We start from the raw sequence: 15,904 nt of genomic DNA, 5'->3' as shown, positions 1-15,904 counted from the left end.
GGAATCTGCCACTTGAATTAAGGTGACTTCATTGATTGACATCAAATAGGTCCTGTCGGCTCAAACAAAACACAACAGTACCAATTCCAATTTCGAGTGTTTTTGTCTTATATGTAACGCCAGCACTGCTATTCAGAAGCCCCTTCAGGTACATTTTTTAACTATTTTCAGCAATGGGATAATTCTTTTGGTGGGTAGATCTTGTTTTGCTGGTCATTTTTAAAGTAGCTCTCAAGTCAAAAAAGTGTGGGCTCCCCTGGTGTAGATAGACTTATGACGGAGAATTAAGTGCACGAAAGAAAAATCACACCAGTGTGAACCAAGTGGTGCAACTCCCGTCTATTGGTTCTCTGTATCGTTCCAATTTGTATCATTCCAATTTCTTCTCTGTATCGTTCCAATTTCTTCTCTGTATCGTTTGCGTCCAGCAGGTGGCAGCCATGTCACATACTTCTCTCGTTCCAATTGCACGCATGCGCACACCACTCGTGCTCACACAGGTACATCACAAACAAACAGGTACACGGACATTGCATGCTGGATATAGAAGTGGTTGCACCACTTAACCCATTCTGACCGGGCACCCATTTTGGTGTCAGCATCATGTTATGCTTTAGCTATTTAAAAATAGCAGATCTACAAGCTCATATCGCGCCACCGAGTGGCGCGATACGAGCTTGTAGGTCTGCTATTTTTGAAAAATCGAAGAGCGACTGACATTTTTAGAATCTGATCTCAGGTCAGAATGGGTTCATCAGACCAGTGTGTGTCCGGCGGAAACCTCGTATGAATCTGATCTCAGGTCAGAATGGGTTGAAAACACTGTTCGTGTGTAAGGACGTTTGGACACGGGACAAAGACACTGAAGAGGCAGAGCTCACCTCCAGTTGGACGTCTGTTGGTTGTCAGAGAGCGGGGCTCCCATGGGCGAGTCCGGAACCACAGCCTGGCTAGTGTCGTGGACGGCCATGCCTGGCATCTGTTGCCACGTGGAGGGAATGAGAATCTGCTGGGTGCCCGTTGGCCAGCCCTGCTGTACACACACACACACACACACACACACACAGTCACACACACACACACACACACACACACACACACACACACACACACACACACACACACACACACACACACACACACACACACACACAAGCAAAACATTTCTCAAAACTTTGCAGGCCAGCACTTCAGCAGTGACAGGGCAAGACGTCTGCAATACAGTAGATGCAGCAGTAAAAACTGATGCCTTGTTCTGAGCAAAGCTTAATTTACGCTTCGACAAAATTAGCTTTTTTCAATTTAAAAATAAGTGATTTTAATTCGTTCATTTCTTGGCCTCAAGCACAAATTACAAAATGGGGAGAGAAGTTTCTTCCAGATTAATGTTTACAGACAAGCTTGCATTTGCACGATGGTCCACCGTCCATCTGACATACTTGACAGCCATGGAAACCTCTCCAGCATGCAGCCACAAACAGCAACAATATAATACAAATATTAAATATAAAGAAATTATTATAACCGGGCACTACCGATGATGGATTAAACAAAAGATGTAAATGACATCACGTGGCCAATACATAAAACTCACTCATCAAAATCATTAACATTACCAATGGAAGTGCATTTTACTGCCCAGGAGGAAGGTCAAGAGATTTGCAACATGTAACCCTGATTTATCATTTCGATCTACAAACGGAGCATAGATCATTTTGAATCTGCTCTGAAGAAGGCTGTTGTGAAAACCGAAAACGCGTTAGTGTTCTCAAATTGCATCTGAGCCACTAGTCTTGCATCTTTTATGTTAGAGTGCCGCTTTTCCCCCACTTTGGTGGTTTGAGTTAAGGAGCATAGATAACGTTTGAGATAACGATAAGGAAGACACCAAGGTTACAAGGCTGGTCTCCTACGCTGTAATGACATTCACCGATACACAATTTAACATCGCATCCGTGATGCGCTGGACAGATTATAGAGCGCCGACACAACCTGCCCAGAATGGAAAAAACACGGTCAAGTGGCCAAAAGACAAATCGCTGTCTGCCTTCGTTCAAAATGTACGGTTTGTGTGTGTGTGTGTGTGTGTGTGTGTGTGTGTGTGTGTGTGTGTGTGTGTGTCTCACTCAGATTGCACTTGCACTAGGATCGATACACTAGGATTGAGTAGTGGATCCTACCTGTGTCAACATGCTGGGCTGAATGTGCAAAGGTTGGGAGGACTGGTTCTGAGGTATTAAGGGGACCGAGTTATCCATCCTCACCGGATAACCCGAGTGCTTGTTGGACGTCTGTATACCTACAAGGAATAAATATAGGCAAATGATGTTCAGTTACAATGTACTTATTGTACAGCACAGAATGAATACAGAATTTGTGACTCTTTATAAACTCGAAAGAGAGATGATGAATTCCCCAATCGTAGGTGTAGCATGTAGTAACACATTCTAGATTATGCTAACCTGAGAATCTTTCTTGTATAATTAACTAAAGATTTCTTCTAAACCCTGACAGTTTTCTGAAAAAGCTATGTTTCGGTCTTGTGGCCATAAGGACTCTGTTGTTGTTACCATTCTAAGTGCCCTTATTTTATTATACTGTATTTATATATGTATGTACTGTATGTTCGTGTTTTGTTTTGTTTTTTTTGTTTTTCATTTTAAGTAATTGTATTGTCTGATGTATTATGTATTGTTTTGTTGTATTGTCTGTTTGTTAAAAAAAAAGAAAAATGCAATAAATATATTGTAAAAAAGAAAAAAGAAAAGCTATGTTTCTATGTCAGTCGTTCATAAATTTTTCAAAAATAGCAGACCTACAAGCTCGTAGCGCTGCACTCGGTGCTGCGCTATGAGCTTGTAGATCTGCTATTTTTCAATAGCTAAAGTATAACATAATGCTAACACCAAAAGGGGTTCCCGCCCCAAAATGGGATAAACAACAATACACCAAAGGCGGGGGGGGGTCTCACCCTGGATGGTGGGCGGGCATACGATCAGTGTCTGTTGGAAGGGTTCCGTCTGAGTGCAGAGCTGGGTGGGCCTTGTCTGCAGGGGCACGCTCTGCTGGGCAAGGCCAGGGATGTTTATGGTGGCCTGCTGGTACAGGTTGCCAGGTTGGTAGTTCAACAGCGGGACGTTACTGCTCAGGGACAGGGACTGGCCACCTGTAGAGGCCATCTGGAAGACATGGCGTTCATTTGTATAGTCACCATACATTACAAAACTACCAACACATGCAACAACTCCTAGGTCACTAATGTAACAAGCAAGCAATAAAAACAACATCAGACCCATAGTAATGTCCCTGTGACCCTGGAGGATCACTCACTTATTTGTTTGTTTGTTTGTTTGTTTGTTTGTTTGTTTGTTACCGGAATAACTCAAGATTGGATTTTCATGAAACACAATGATTAGTAGACTGTTGCAGGTCCAGGCCACGGTGAGGGTCAGAAAGGACTAGGAGGCATTGCCCCCTCAGTTATAACCTCCCAGTTTAAGAACAGCCTAAACCAGAATTGAGCTAGTTTAGTCTCCAGTATACTTCAATGGAACAGAGGAGAGATATAGAGAACACGTACATCACTTCGGTTCAACCTTGCTCGCTTTTCGTGGTTGTAACTGCATTGTAACTGGGCTCTGTCCGAAATCACATAATAACATACCATTTAGTACGCCAAATTACTTAGTAGTAGCTTAGTAGCTACTAAATAAGGGTTAGGGTTACTTCATCAGGATGCCTGATGAAGGTCTGACGACCGAAACGTTGCTCAATGAAATCTAAAGTCTAAACTCAAGTGAAGACAGTGTGCGGGATTCTTTTCCAATGTTTTGAATATAAAATGGAAGACTGGATTTAGAGGATTTGTTTAAAATTGGCGTCTAAATGGGTTAACCAGAGTCAGATAATAAATAATTGCAGCTGTTTCTACAGTAAGGTTGATACCAGGTTACTGTATACTGTGATTGATGCCTGTAAATATGAGTAACATCTGCATGAGATGAGATGTTTTTATTCACATGATTAATTTCAATGGATACAAATGGACCACAAAATAAAATAAATTAACCCATTCTGAACGGGCACCCATTTTGGTGTCGGCATCATGTTATGCTTTAGCTACTGAAAAATAGCAGATCTACAAGCTCATATCGCGCCACCGAGTGGCGCGATACGAGCTTGTAGGTCTGCTATTTTTTTTTTTATCGAAGAACGACTGACATTTTTAGAATCTGATCTCAGGTCAGAATGGGTTCATCAGACCAGTGTGTGTCCGGCGGAAACCTCGTATGAATCTGATCTCAGGTCAGAATGGGTTAAGAACATATGGGAGGAAGTAACTCACCTGGTTGTGCTGGTTTAGTTGGCTGCTAAATGTTACAGTGAGGTTGGCGGCTGCACTGGGCGTGTTGCTGCTAGCAAAGATGTTCTTTCCATTCTCAAAGGCGCTGCATCTGCGTTTGCATATGTCCATGTTTTGGAAGCAGGACTTCACACTGTGAAGGGAGTACAAATAAATCAATATTAGCATATTTTTTTATCTGACCCATTCTGTATGTCAGCTATCCTAGCAGCTCTAAACCCTGATGCTAAGTCCGGGAGGCCGCGTGCGCGAGGTGATGTAGAAATGTCGGAGGTACCGAAAGTAGGCGGGACGAGGTTTTACGATTCTGTCGGAAACATAATGACGTTCAGCACGGCGACTCGCTCACTTTAGCTCGCTCGGCGGTGCCTCTCGTGGCCTCTCGTCTGCTTCAGACGGTGCGCTGCCGTCGCCTCGGCCGAAAATAAGCGCTTCCTTTAGGCCTGACGTCGACATTTTGTCTTTACTTCTAAATCATGACAATTTTCTGAAAATCCTCATGTTTCTATAGCAGTGGTTCTCAACCAGTTTCATGTCAAGGACCCCCAAAAATATATGTATTTGTTCCAGGGCCCCCCCAGAAGCAAATATTTTCACGAATCTTAAAAAATAGGAGGCCTACAAGCTCGTGGCGTGCCACTCGGTGGCGCGCTATGAGCTTGTAGATCTGCTATTTTTAAATAGCTAAATTATAACATAATGTTTAAAACACCAAAAGGGGTTCCCGCCCCAAAATGGGTTAAATCTACGCAAACAATAATAGCCTACTGTATAGCTTGTGGGTACAGCTGCTATACTTACTGTGAGCTGTGAGGGAAGTGCAGCAGGTGGGTCATAGTGACAAAGGGGTGGTTGAGGGTCTTCATGGGGGTGATGCGTTTTTCTGCGTCCAGTGTTAGCATTTTCTTTAGGAGGTCAATGAACTCTCGTCGGTCAGCCTTCTCTGCCAAGATGTCAGTCCCCTCCAGGCTGGTCATGTTAACCTACATATACAGTATACCATTAACAAACACAACGCAATGCTGTGGAAGTGTGGATCATAAAATAGGAGATAAAATAGGAGATAATACTTATTGTTATTGTGTGATAGGTGCTGGTATCACAAGCAATACTGACTCATTCAACTCTTCATAGAATTGTCTATTAACGCATTATACTGTAATAGCATGTAACCTCCCATAAAAGCACTAAAACAACTGGACAAGTGACGATAATTGTGTTAATTTTGCAGTCAATTAGTAGCTAGTAGTACTCATGTCATATACTGCACTGTCATATACTTGAAAATACTTCCCACAAAATGAGGCGTAAATCAAACTACAGTATAAATAATATAACATGAAGCAGCAACAACACTGTATTGAAGTTGAACTCAATGACAGGAATTCTCTCTGAAAATGAACAATTAGACTTCTCACCTGCATCATATCATCAAGACAGTTGAAGATGTACTTTCTTGCCTCTTTTGACTTAATCCCCATCTCTGCCTCATGCTCTGCAGGTGTCTGCAGAGAAATAAACACTGGGTCTTACCGTCTTAGTATAATTGTGGACTTGCAGTATATCATAATTATTGGAGCGATAAAGCTATGATTACTGTGTTGACTAATCCCAGCAGGATAACCCACTTTCAGTCTCCAGAGAGGGTAGCTTGAGTCAGGGCCTCTGTTGAAGAAGCGGCTGGTCTTTGTTCCCGCACTCAGCAAGTATTCTGCAGGAAGGCCCTGGGTCTGGGAAATGTAGCGAATCTAACCATGCCGACAAACACAAGATATATCAGAAGACAAATTAGCAACTTTTGGCATTTAAAAAATGGTTGCAATTTGACTATCTAACCTGGTAGATGCCAGTTTTTGGAGTTTGAGTGGCTAGTTTGTGAAAGGGAATTATTAAAAGGCAATTAATGCGCTAAACTTCCCTACCTAAGCGAAAACATCCTAAACTATCGTTATATTTTAGGACATGCATGGGGTTTTCAATCCAGCTGGCAGAGAGGAAAGATTTCAACTGATCTGATTACATGTTTAAGCAACAATGTACAAAATAACATCTTACTGTGCTCCAAGTGTGAGACAAGTTATTATCAACTGGACATTTTACAGCCGGCCCTGACTATTTAGATTGGAGACAGTTTTGTGTGTGTCTGACCTGATCATACTCTGATGCACCAGGATAGAGAGGCCACCCCAAAAACAGTTCAGCAATCACACAGCCCAAAGACCACATGTCGATAGCTTCGCAGAAAGGAAGACCCAGAATGATCTCTGGTGCCCTGCCAAAAACATCACATCATCATAATTACAATCACCTTAATTACAGTCTCTTGACCTCTGTGGTACAGATTAAGTCAATTTAACAGCTAGATCAGTCCATCGAAAACACAGACGACAGGCTCACATTCATCGGACCTATACGTCACCTACCTGTAGTAGCGTGACTGAAGATAGGTGGAACAGACTGCTTTGGACACATGGCTGGCCGAGCCGAAGTCAATGACTTTCACTCTGTACGGCTGCCTCAGAGGGTCCACCAGCATGATGTTCTCGGGTTTCAGGTCGGCGTGGATCAGCCCCAGGCTCTTCAGCTTCATCAGCGCCGCGGCCACCTGCTGCAGAACGGGCCGGATGGACTTGAGGAGGAGAGGGCTGAACTTGCTGTGCTTCAGGAAGTCGTAGAGGTTCTGCTCCAGCATCTCGAACACGAGGCAGGTGTGGTTCTTGTGCTGGAAACACTCGTACGACCGCACAAAGTTGAACTCGTCCGCGTTCTCCGTGCTCAGTCTGCTAAGGATGCTCACCTGTGAGAAGGAGAAAGAAAGGCAAAAAGTACTGTATAGTATAACCCATTTAGGCCTGAAAGATATCCTTCTAAATCCTCCAGTTTTCTGAAATAAATATTTTCACGGGTTTTTCAAAAACAGCAGATCTAGCTGCCGAGTGGCGCGCTACGAGCTTGTAGATCTGCTATTTTTCAATAGCTAAATTATAACATAATGTTTAAAACACCAAAAGGGGTTCCCGCCCCAAAATGGAATAAGATAGAGAGATGTTATTGTATCTTTTACAGTGTTTTTAGTATACTCAAATTTATAGATATTAATGTAGAGAGCACTCAGCACACGCGCTTTTGCACCTGAATTGCGAGCAAAGGCGCTGGCATTCCTCTATTTTTAAAGCAAAGAGTACTCACTTCAATTTGACCTTGCCGGGCGTACGAGGGATGGTTCTTCAATATTTTAATTGCCACGATCTCGTTTGTGCCACGCTTCCAGCATTTGGCCACCTGACCAAAGGTCCCGCGACCCAGGAACTCGAGCACTTCATAGGTGTTGGACACCGAACACAGAATCTCATGCTGCACCAGCTGATAGTCCCCCTCGCTGTGGGAGTTGCTGCTCTTAGTGGTCGAAGTGGAATGTGCTATGGACTGGGCCGTGGTGGTGGCCCCTCCACCTCCGGTACGGTTTGAGACCACAGGAGCCGAGAGCTCCTCCAGTATTTGGACACTGTCGCTGCTGTCCACCTCCTCGCTTTTCCGCTTCAGGCTGTACGGCTTGTGGTAGAGCTGGTCGCAGAGCTGAGAGGACGACTCGGCGTCCTTGACCCGGCGACTGGAGGAAGAGGACGAGGAGGACGAGGAGGGCGGTCCACGAACGCTGCCTGTGCTGTCCGCTGCCCGCACCACCGTTTGCTCACGGGAGCCCGCGGCCGGTGGTGGTGGTGGGTGCGCCTGGCTAGTGTTGTACATCATGTTAAAGTTGGATCCGGAGGCGGAGGGCACGGACCCCTCATTAGGGCTCTGCTGATAGTAACCATTGTCTCCCAGCTGGTTGCTCCCTTCCCATGCAGGGTTCTCGACCTTGAGCCTCTTTGAACGAGAGTAGGCACTGGAGGACACCGAGGGAGACGAGAACACCTGCAGCTGAGAGGCCATGTCTAAGGACACATTTCAGGATAATGAATTAAGCTTCAGGCTGAACGAAATATCAACAGTTGTGAATTGTGAGGTTGTTATTCACTAGAGACATGGTGATATAATTATCTCATGAAATCAAACAGATCCCAACACTACCAGAGCTATCCAACCATGTTGCTATCCAACCAGACAGACAGACAGCACATGGGCAGATAAACAGACAGACATTTTTGATTTGGAGGGGAATTCAGTTGTTGTCACAGCAGCACCGCTTTTTTGATTGATTGAAGTATTTATTTAACAGTTTGCAGAATTACAGTACATTTCAAGCACAACTCAATACAAAAACTGTTAACAGCGAGTGCACAACCCAATAAAGCACTTAACACTTGTTTACACTTGTTCAATTCATCATAACATTTAGAAACATATACACCAAAGAACAGGAAATCATCATAAAGGAGGTAAAAATGGAAATGAAAACATATACAGCGAGGGGGAAAAGGGGTGGGTGGGGGATTCAGATTTGACGGGGCTGCAGTTTCGAATTGCTCCGCAGTTAAAGGATGAATCATGAACATCCTGTAGCCAATTAGTAATTACTTATTCTGTAGGCTACTTGTCCTAGTAGTCTATCCTATACCTTGAAAGGCATATAGAGGACAATTAGGCCTACAGAATAAGTAAATTGGCTACTGGATAACACTAGTTAAAATAGGAGTATCCTAAAATACAATATAAAAGACACTATATAAACTATAGCTAGCGCGCGGTGGTTAATAGCTCAACTGCATTTTTATGTAAACGTTAATGAGTTCCAAACAGACTTATTACTCCTATTCGTGAATACCTGAATTTATTGATCGAATATGCTGTTGCAGATCTTCCATTTAAGGCCTCTTCATCTTCACGATCGACCAGTCTGTTGCGTTGCTGCTGCTGAACAGCTGAGCTATAGCTCTTCTCCTGTACATGAGAAGTATATAGCTAATAGTTAGCTATAGCCGTAAATAATATTCCAGTTACTGTACATGCAGTTAAATGATGAATCGGAAATAGCTTATATGACTGATAGGCTAAATTAAAATCTACTTATTGTCAATCACGATATCAAATATAATCAAAACGAACACTGCACGCCTCCAAGATAGACCATCTTCTACAAATCACGAACCATGCACAGTAGAGTACAGTACTTCCTCCTACCCATCGTATTTTAATTTTTTTATGTTTACAGTTGTTACACCCAAATGGGTTACTTATTGAATTATGTTACTCCAGAGGTAGCAGTGGCGCAGCACGATCGCATTGCATTCCCAGGGAGGGGGGAAATAATAATAATATTAAAATAACAACAATAATAATAATAATGACCAAGTAAGTCATTCAACAACCTCAAACGCCAACAAAATATTTTGCAATAGCTGTAGTAGTCACAGTATTCGATGTACCACCAATTTCGGCATATCATAATACGTCAGAAGCACGAGCGTAAAGGACGCTCCTGACGGTTTCAGTGATGAATGGAGATGATTTAACCAAGCCCCCTATAGCTGCCTTAATGCACATTGTCAAATATAAGGTCTGTTCATTTCCCGACCAACTCCCAAAACTGAAATGTCAAAATCTCTCTATTTAACAAAAAATAAGAAAGTGCCCTGCTCAGAGACGAAATGTTTTTATAATCGTCACAGCTTTAATTTTAAGCGGGTCAACTGTACCAGAGTAGTCATAAATATTTTATACTACTCTGGTTTATGGTTTACCAGCCTGTTCAAACTGGTTTAATAGGCTGGTCTTGCTGGTGTGTCAGACTCAGTAGGCCTATAGTTGGTCAGCTGGTCAGGCTTAAGCTATATCATATTCTGCTGGTCAAGCTGGTCATGGAATGCAAAGACACACCAGCCTACTAGGCTACTGTAAAGTACAAGGATATTGATGTTGTAGAAAATGTTAAACATTTAATTTAAAAATAAAATATATTCCTGCCATATGAATTAATGCTATTAGGCTACTACACAACACAAAGTAACCCAGGACAAATAAACATAAAACAAAGATGACTTCTCCTTCCTTGCTTATTTTTGTAAAATGCATGTTTTAAACTTTAAACTGCCTTTAAACTTATGCATCAACATTATCTTTTATCACAGTTTGACACAAGAGGGCACTGTTGCATTGGAATACTGTAGCTGGGTGACATCTCAGTGTTATCAGATATAAATAAGAAAAGCATTCCAGAGAATGACTCTGATACTGTGTAAATGGTAAACATGGACCATTTTTTATTTTCACTCATGAAAGGCAAACATCTTTTAAAAGACTTCAAATAGCATTCCATTCAGATATATTATTATGTTGTGTCTCTACAGCGTTTATAACAGTTACAGCATTGCATTTTATAGTGGAACTGTGTACAATAACAAACATATGGCAGTACTTTTGTAATTCATATTATGAAGACTATACCAGCATAGTCAATGCAAAAATATCTTCCATAAGAAAATAATCTCAATACTAAGAGAAATAACACTGTGATTATGAAGATGAACGGGTAGTGTTAATAACTAAATGATCAGGCCCTCTTCATCCATTTAAGAACTGATCCTTATGTAGATACACTGCAGCGGAGTTCACGTCTTATGAAATGTAATGGAAATGCATGCAGTACACATATAAAAAGACATTTTCCACTATTCATTCAATGAATCAATTACATAAAATACAAAAAACATAATGAAACGGGTCACTGCAAAGTAAAATAAAAAACAAAACAAACATTTCAATACAAGTGCTTCATGGGCATTTCTCAGATGTGATGTCTTACAAAAGCAATACGAAATGTATATATACACAAAAGAGGAGAAGACCAGCAAATCCTCCTAGAGCTAAATGCATTTTTGCAAACTCCAATATAAAAAAGGGTTAAGCTCAGAACAGCTCATGACCGTTTAACACGTGACGGCAATCTTAAGTAAGAGACAATCAATTACAGCATCATAGGTTCTTTCTTTGCATTATTTGCTACGAACTTAAACTTCATTAACTTTCGAATCATTTGGGCTATAGACCAATATAAAAAAAGATGGTTGTAAAATATACTTCCTTTCAAAATACACCAAGATGTGGTGTGTTTGCATTGCATACAAAAAGCACATGTATAGCCCACATAGTAAGTGATGTTTTTAAACCCCACCAAGATAACTCTTCAGCCATTATGTCTTCTCTTTTTGCCACCTGACTTTGACAGTTTATATCCTATCTCTCTCCTGATTGTACGAAAATGTATTTTCTATTTGCCAACCCTGTTGCTAAAGTCACTAGACTGGATTTGTAAAAGAGTTGTTGCTAGATATAATGTGGATGACTCTTCATTACAGGAGAGAATAGTGGTTACAAGTTATTGCACTGAGGTAACGATGCTTTTGAATTGACATTAACCTATAGTCTCTCGAGCCAAACTGTTGCCTAAAACAATTTTCAAATGCTTCCGTCATACGGTCATACAGTCTGTACAAATTAAGGAACCGCTGAAATGTACTGAAAAGTAAAGCATAGATATAGGTGTCGCTTTCCCCAAACTTCTGTTTAATCTTTGCAGTCATACTTTTCAAGTATGATTCATCATTCATCATACAATGGCAATACTGGTTCTCAACTAGGGGTCTGGGGCCCCCCAGGGATCCTTGAGGGGGTTACAGAGGGACCGCAGCAAAATTAGTGATAGTGAAGTAAGTGAACCAAATGGACCCGAACAGGTTTGTAACTCAGAGTGTTCATATGGTTTCATTTGAACAGTGTAGAATGGGGTTCCAGAAATAAAGAGTCTTATGAAATGGGGGTCCATGGCCTAATGCATATCAAACTGGCGGTCCTTGAGATGAAGAAGGTTGAGAACCAGTGCAGTAGACTACCTGAAGGAATGTCTGAAGTGCACACTTCTCCGCTTCAGCTTCTCTGGGTTGTGGGAGGCCATGTGGGAGAACTCTCGAAAGATGTCGAGATATGTGGCATCTCCTGAAAGAAATGATGGAAAGGAATAGTTACAAAATAATAAATGGAACATTTTGTAATTCTGGATGGAATAGTGTAATGCAATGCTTAATTAGAAAATTGCTCTAGTTCTATAGCAAACTTATAGATCTGCTATTAGTATTTCCAGAGTAAGAAACTAGTGTACGGCAGGGTATAAACCAGGCTTAAAGGAACACATCACTTATTTTCAAACATATCTTCATGTTTTCCCTAATCCTTACGATAATCCTCATTATGGTACCATAATACCATTTTTACCACTGTCTACTCGCTTGTGTCTCAGATATGGGCTGCGTGGATATCTGCCTACCACTGACACTGTCACATTGGTGGGAATGTCAAGGGGAACCCTAGCTGGAAAGCTAATGCAGCAAAATAGAACCCACTGATCAAAACGCAATTTTGAACAATCAGGCTTTCTCATCATATAGGGGTGATTATGGAAATTGCTCTCAGGAACAGCTCAACTGATTTGGTGTTAACCGTGAATGTCATCTGTATCACCCTACTTTGTATAATATTATGCCTCCCCCTCTTCAGTTCCAAATTTCCACTGTTTACAATGTCCGCCATTGTTGATTTTCCAAGCTGGCATGGAAACAAGCCTGGGTTTATCTGGCATAGCATCAGTATTATAATGACTCAAAGATTAAATAATTTGCATATCAGCGCCCCCACCACATCAGGACATTGTGGTACTGCAGCTAAAACTGCTTTAGAAGCCGGACAGAAATGACACGAACTTGTTATATTGTGGTCATTCAGGCTCAAACCATTAGAAATACGTTCGAGGGACATAAACAATATATTAAATATTAAAAACTGTTTTAAAATGCATGTTGTAGTTCCTTTAAGAATTGGCACAAGTTGTAGAAATGATCAAGTCAAAACTGTGATAAAAGTTCACCAACAGCATGATTCATGGTAGAATTTGGGCACACACACTAAGCAGTAAGCACCATGAACACTTCTCTCTCCAGCTCCCAAATAGGGAGGATTTACTTTTCTCGCAACCATGGCAACAGCTGCATCTATGGACATAAAAGGGAATTGAACTCTTTTGTATCCCTTGAGAGCTCCCCAGAACAAACACATCTAAAGGGGGATTGGACATTCTGCTCTTCGCTGTTCGTCCATCATGTATGTAACTGGGTGATGTTGAGGGGATGAATGTACACCTTAGATGAGGCTCAAATATATATGAAAAACCTCAATGTGTTATTCTATTCCTGGCCCCGCATTGTGATCTTCTCTTGATAGTGGCAGCAGGGTATAAAGACAAGTTAAGCCTGACTTACTTTGTTCATCAATTATATGACAGGGAGCCATGCACCTGAAATAGCTGTGCAATGCATTGTTAACTTGCTGGATCAGATACTTTTAGTGAGCAACTCCATTGTATGACGGAGTACGTACATTAAGCATTCAAAATGTGTTAATGCGGTTAGCTGTAGGGGAAGGGTGTGACTTAACAGAGGACAGAAGAGTGAAGCAAGAAGCGAAGAGAAAAGTTTGCCTTTAATCATATTTCCATTTTATTTTCAGTAGCGTTTTAGAGGACACAAGGAGTTATTGAACCAATAATTGTTAATATACACAGGTATATTCTGAGATACAAGTTCCCTTACAATATATATATTAAAAAAAAAGGTACAGATATTAACAGTCAGAAACAGAAAACAACACGAAAGTTCAGAGTTGCATGTTAGAAGCAAGCAGTTGAAGTGTTAATAGCTTTTAGTTTATACAGTATACAGTGGTTAATACTATTGTCTTGTACAGCATGATCTTCCACCGTCTTGATGCAAACTATTGTTTATTGGTTATTTTTTGCCTATGTGAGCAACTATATACTGCACAATGTACTGCACTAAATAACAAAAGGCTTGCATGATAACGATTGTATATGTGAGCATTAAACAGTAATTTCTCTAACATATTTCAAAGTGCTTGAAAGTAACACTGACGAGCAGGAATGGTCAATCGTCAATCAGCCGAAGCTGTTCATTTCAAGGAACCTCAACGCATGTCTGGTATATGTCATATATTAAAAAGGACCTCTATCATAACCTTGTATAAAAAGATAATGGTAAACACTTATCAGGAGATGCTGCCTCCACATCCTTCTGAAATACTGTCTGCGGTCTTTGGCTTGAACAAAATCCCAACAGTGTATCTATCCTCTAGACTGTAAAAGAGACCTAGCATAGCAAGTCATTTCATATTCTCATTTAGGCCGGTTTAGCCTGTGGTACATAGTGCGTGAACAACTGAGCAGTCAGTGATTTTAAAGGGACACTTCACCCTTTTTGCAAAAAGATATATGTTAATGACGTTTAGAAGCTTTAGAACACTTTCCTGGGGGTCTTTATGTGTGTAATATGTGGTTTTAGATATTTTAGATTGTAGCAGTGAGCCTGTTGGCTCTGATGTCATGGACACTGGGCTCACTTCCTTCCTGGACTACATGTTGTCTCAGTAAGACAGCTCTCCCCCTATCCACAAGGAGGAGCAGTGCACCAAAGAATTATGGGAATTGTAGTCCAGGAAGGTAGTGAGACCAGTGTCCATGACATCAGAGACAACAGGCTCACTGCTACAATCTAAAATATCTAAAACCACATATTACACACATAAAGACCCCCAGGAAAGTGATCTAAAGCTTCTAAACGTCATTAACATATATCTTTTTGCAAAAAGGGTGAAGTGTCCCTTTAAGAGACTGCCAATACAGAACATGCACAGTACCAAATGCTCTGTGCAGTTTGCGCAAATGCAATGTGCAGTTTGCTCAAATGCTATAACAATGCTGTGTATATAGAATTTATGAGATTAATAACATTTTACACAGGACCTGGTTTTACATTAGCTAAGGGAATGGTCCCCTTTGGAATCTCTTCAATGACCCTGTAGATGGGTAATGTCAATACAGATGGATCCATGTATTCTTGCTTCTCTAATGGAATTAATAGCTGTACTGCCATATCCATCTTCATCAAGCCCACACTATTCTCTGCACCAAACATTACCGCCAATGGAGTTTCAGAGGCATTCAATTCATCTGCATCAATTTTCTTCTGGCCAAGGACCACAGATATAAACTGAGGAATGTCATTCCATGCACTGTTCTTATGATTTGGCAGTATATAACATGGATATTAACATGATTCAACAATACTAAATGCCAAGTATTCACATACACTGGGTATAGAAGTAAACAAACGCAACAGGGCTGGGCAACAGCCACCCATGCATGACTATTTGACCAATAAAACCAAGAACAAATCTAATATAGGCCTAGACATCATATATCAGATTACCAATAACAAATGTTTTTGACAAACATTTCCACATACAAATACTGTATGTACAGTCATACACATTAGTTTAATACATCTTATTTAAAAAAATCCATCTTCCACTGCAGTTTGCACATCATAGTTACTGACAGTAGTTTGCTATTGTTAAATTATGACGCCGTTGTCTTTTTAAAACGGGAATATTATTACTGGTGTTGAGTTAGTGTGAGTGCTCAGTAAAATAAAATCTAACAAAATATATCCAGCTTAAAAAAATACCATCTGCATCATT

General features: G+C 41.0%; 2 protein-coding genes across 2 annotated transcripts in view; both read right to left on the bottom strand.

The window, feature by feature from the left end:
* Positions 1-9,463, bottom strand: part of hipk1a (homeodomain interacting protein kinase 1a) — a 65,668-nt gene extending 56,205 nt beyond the window's left edge. Inside the window, exons 1-11 of the mRNA XM_083769997.1 lie at positions 9,129-9,463; positions 7,553-8,298; positions 6,787-7,160; positions 6,512-6,635; positions 5,992-6,111; positions 5,782-5,868; positions 5,165-5,346; positions 4,346-4,496; positions 2,972-3,179; positions 2,181-2,299; positions 882-1,033 (exon numbers count right to left, since the gene is read on the bottom strand). Of these exons, the coding sequence (XP_083626123.1) occupies positions 882-1,033; positions 2,181-2,299; positions 2,972-3,179; positions 4,346-4,496; positions 5,165-5,346; positions 5,782-5,868; positions 5,992-6,111; positions 6,512-6,635; positions 6,787-7,160; positions 7,553-8,298; positions 9,129-9,168 (2,303 nt within the window). The 5' untranslated portion in view covers positions 9,169-9,463. The remainder of the gene's footprint in view (positions 1-881; positions 1,034-2,180; positions 2,300-2,971; positions 3,180-4,345; positions 4,497-5,164; positions 5,347-5,781; positions 5,869-5,991; positions 6,112-6,511; positions 6,636-6,786; positions 7,161-7,552; positions 8,299-9,128) is intronic.
* Positions 9,464-10,532: 1,069 nt separating this feature from the next.
* Positions 10,533-15,904, bottom strand: part of LOC310862228 (arf-GAP with coiled-coil, ANK repeat and PH domain-containing protein 3-like) — a 72,114-nt gene continuing 66,742 nt past the window's right edge. The window contains exon 25 of the mRNA XM_083770004.1: positions 10,533-12,295. Coding sequence (XP_083626130.1) covers positions 12,189-12,295 — 107 coding nt within the window. The 3' untranslated portion in view covers positions 10,533-12,188. The remainder of the gene's footprint in view (positions 12,296-15,904) is intronic.

This window comes from Protomyctophum parallelum (assembly GCF_964188405.1).
Source record: "Protomyctophum parallelum genome assembly, chromosome: 7".
NCBI lineage: Eukaryota > Metazoa > Chordata > Actinopteri > Myctophiformes > Myctophidae > Protomyctophum > Protomyctophum parallelum.
Note: the sequence above shows the minus strand (reverse complement) of the source record. Positions and strands in the feature narration are given on the sequence as shown.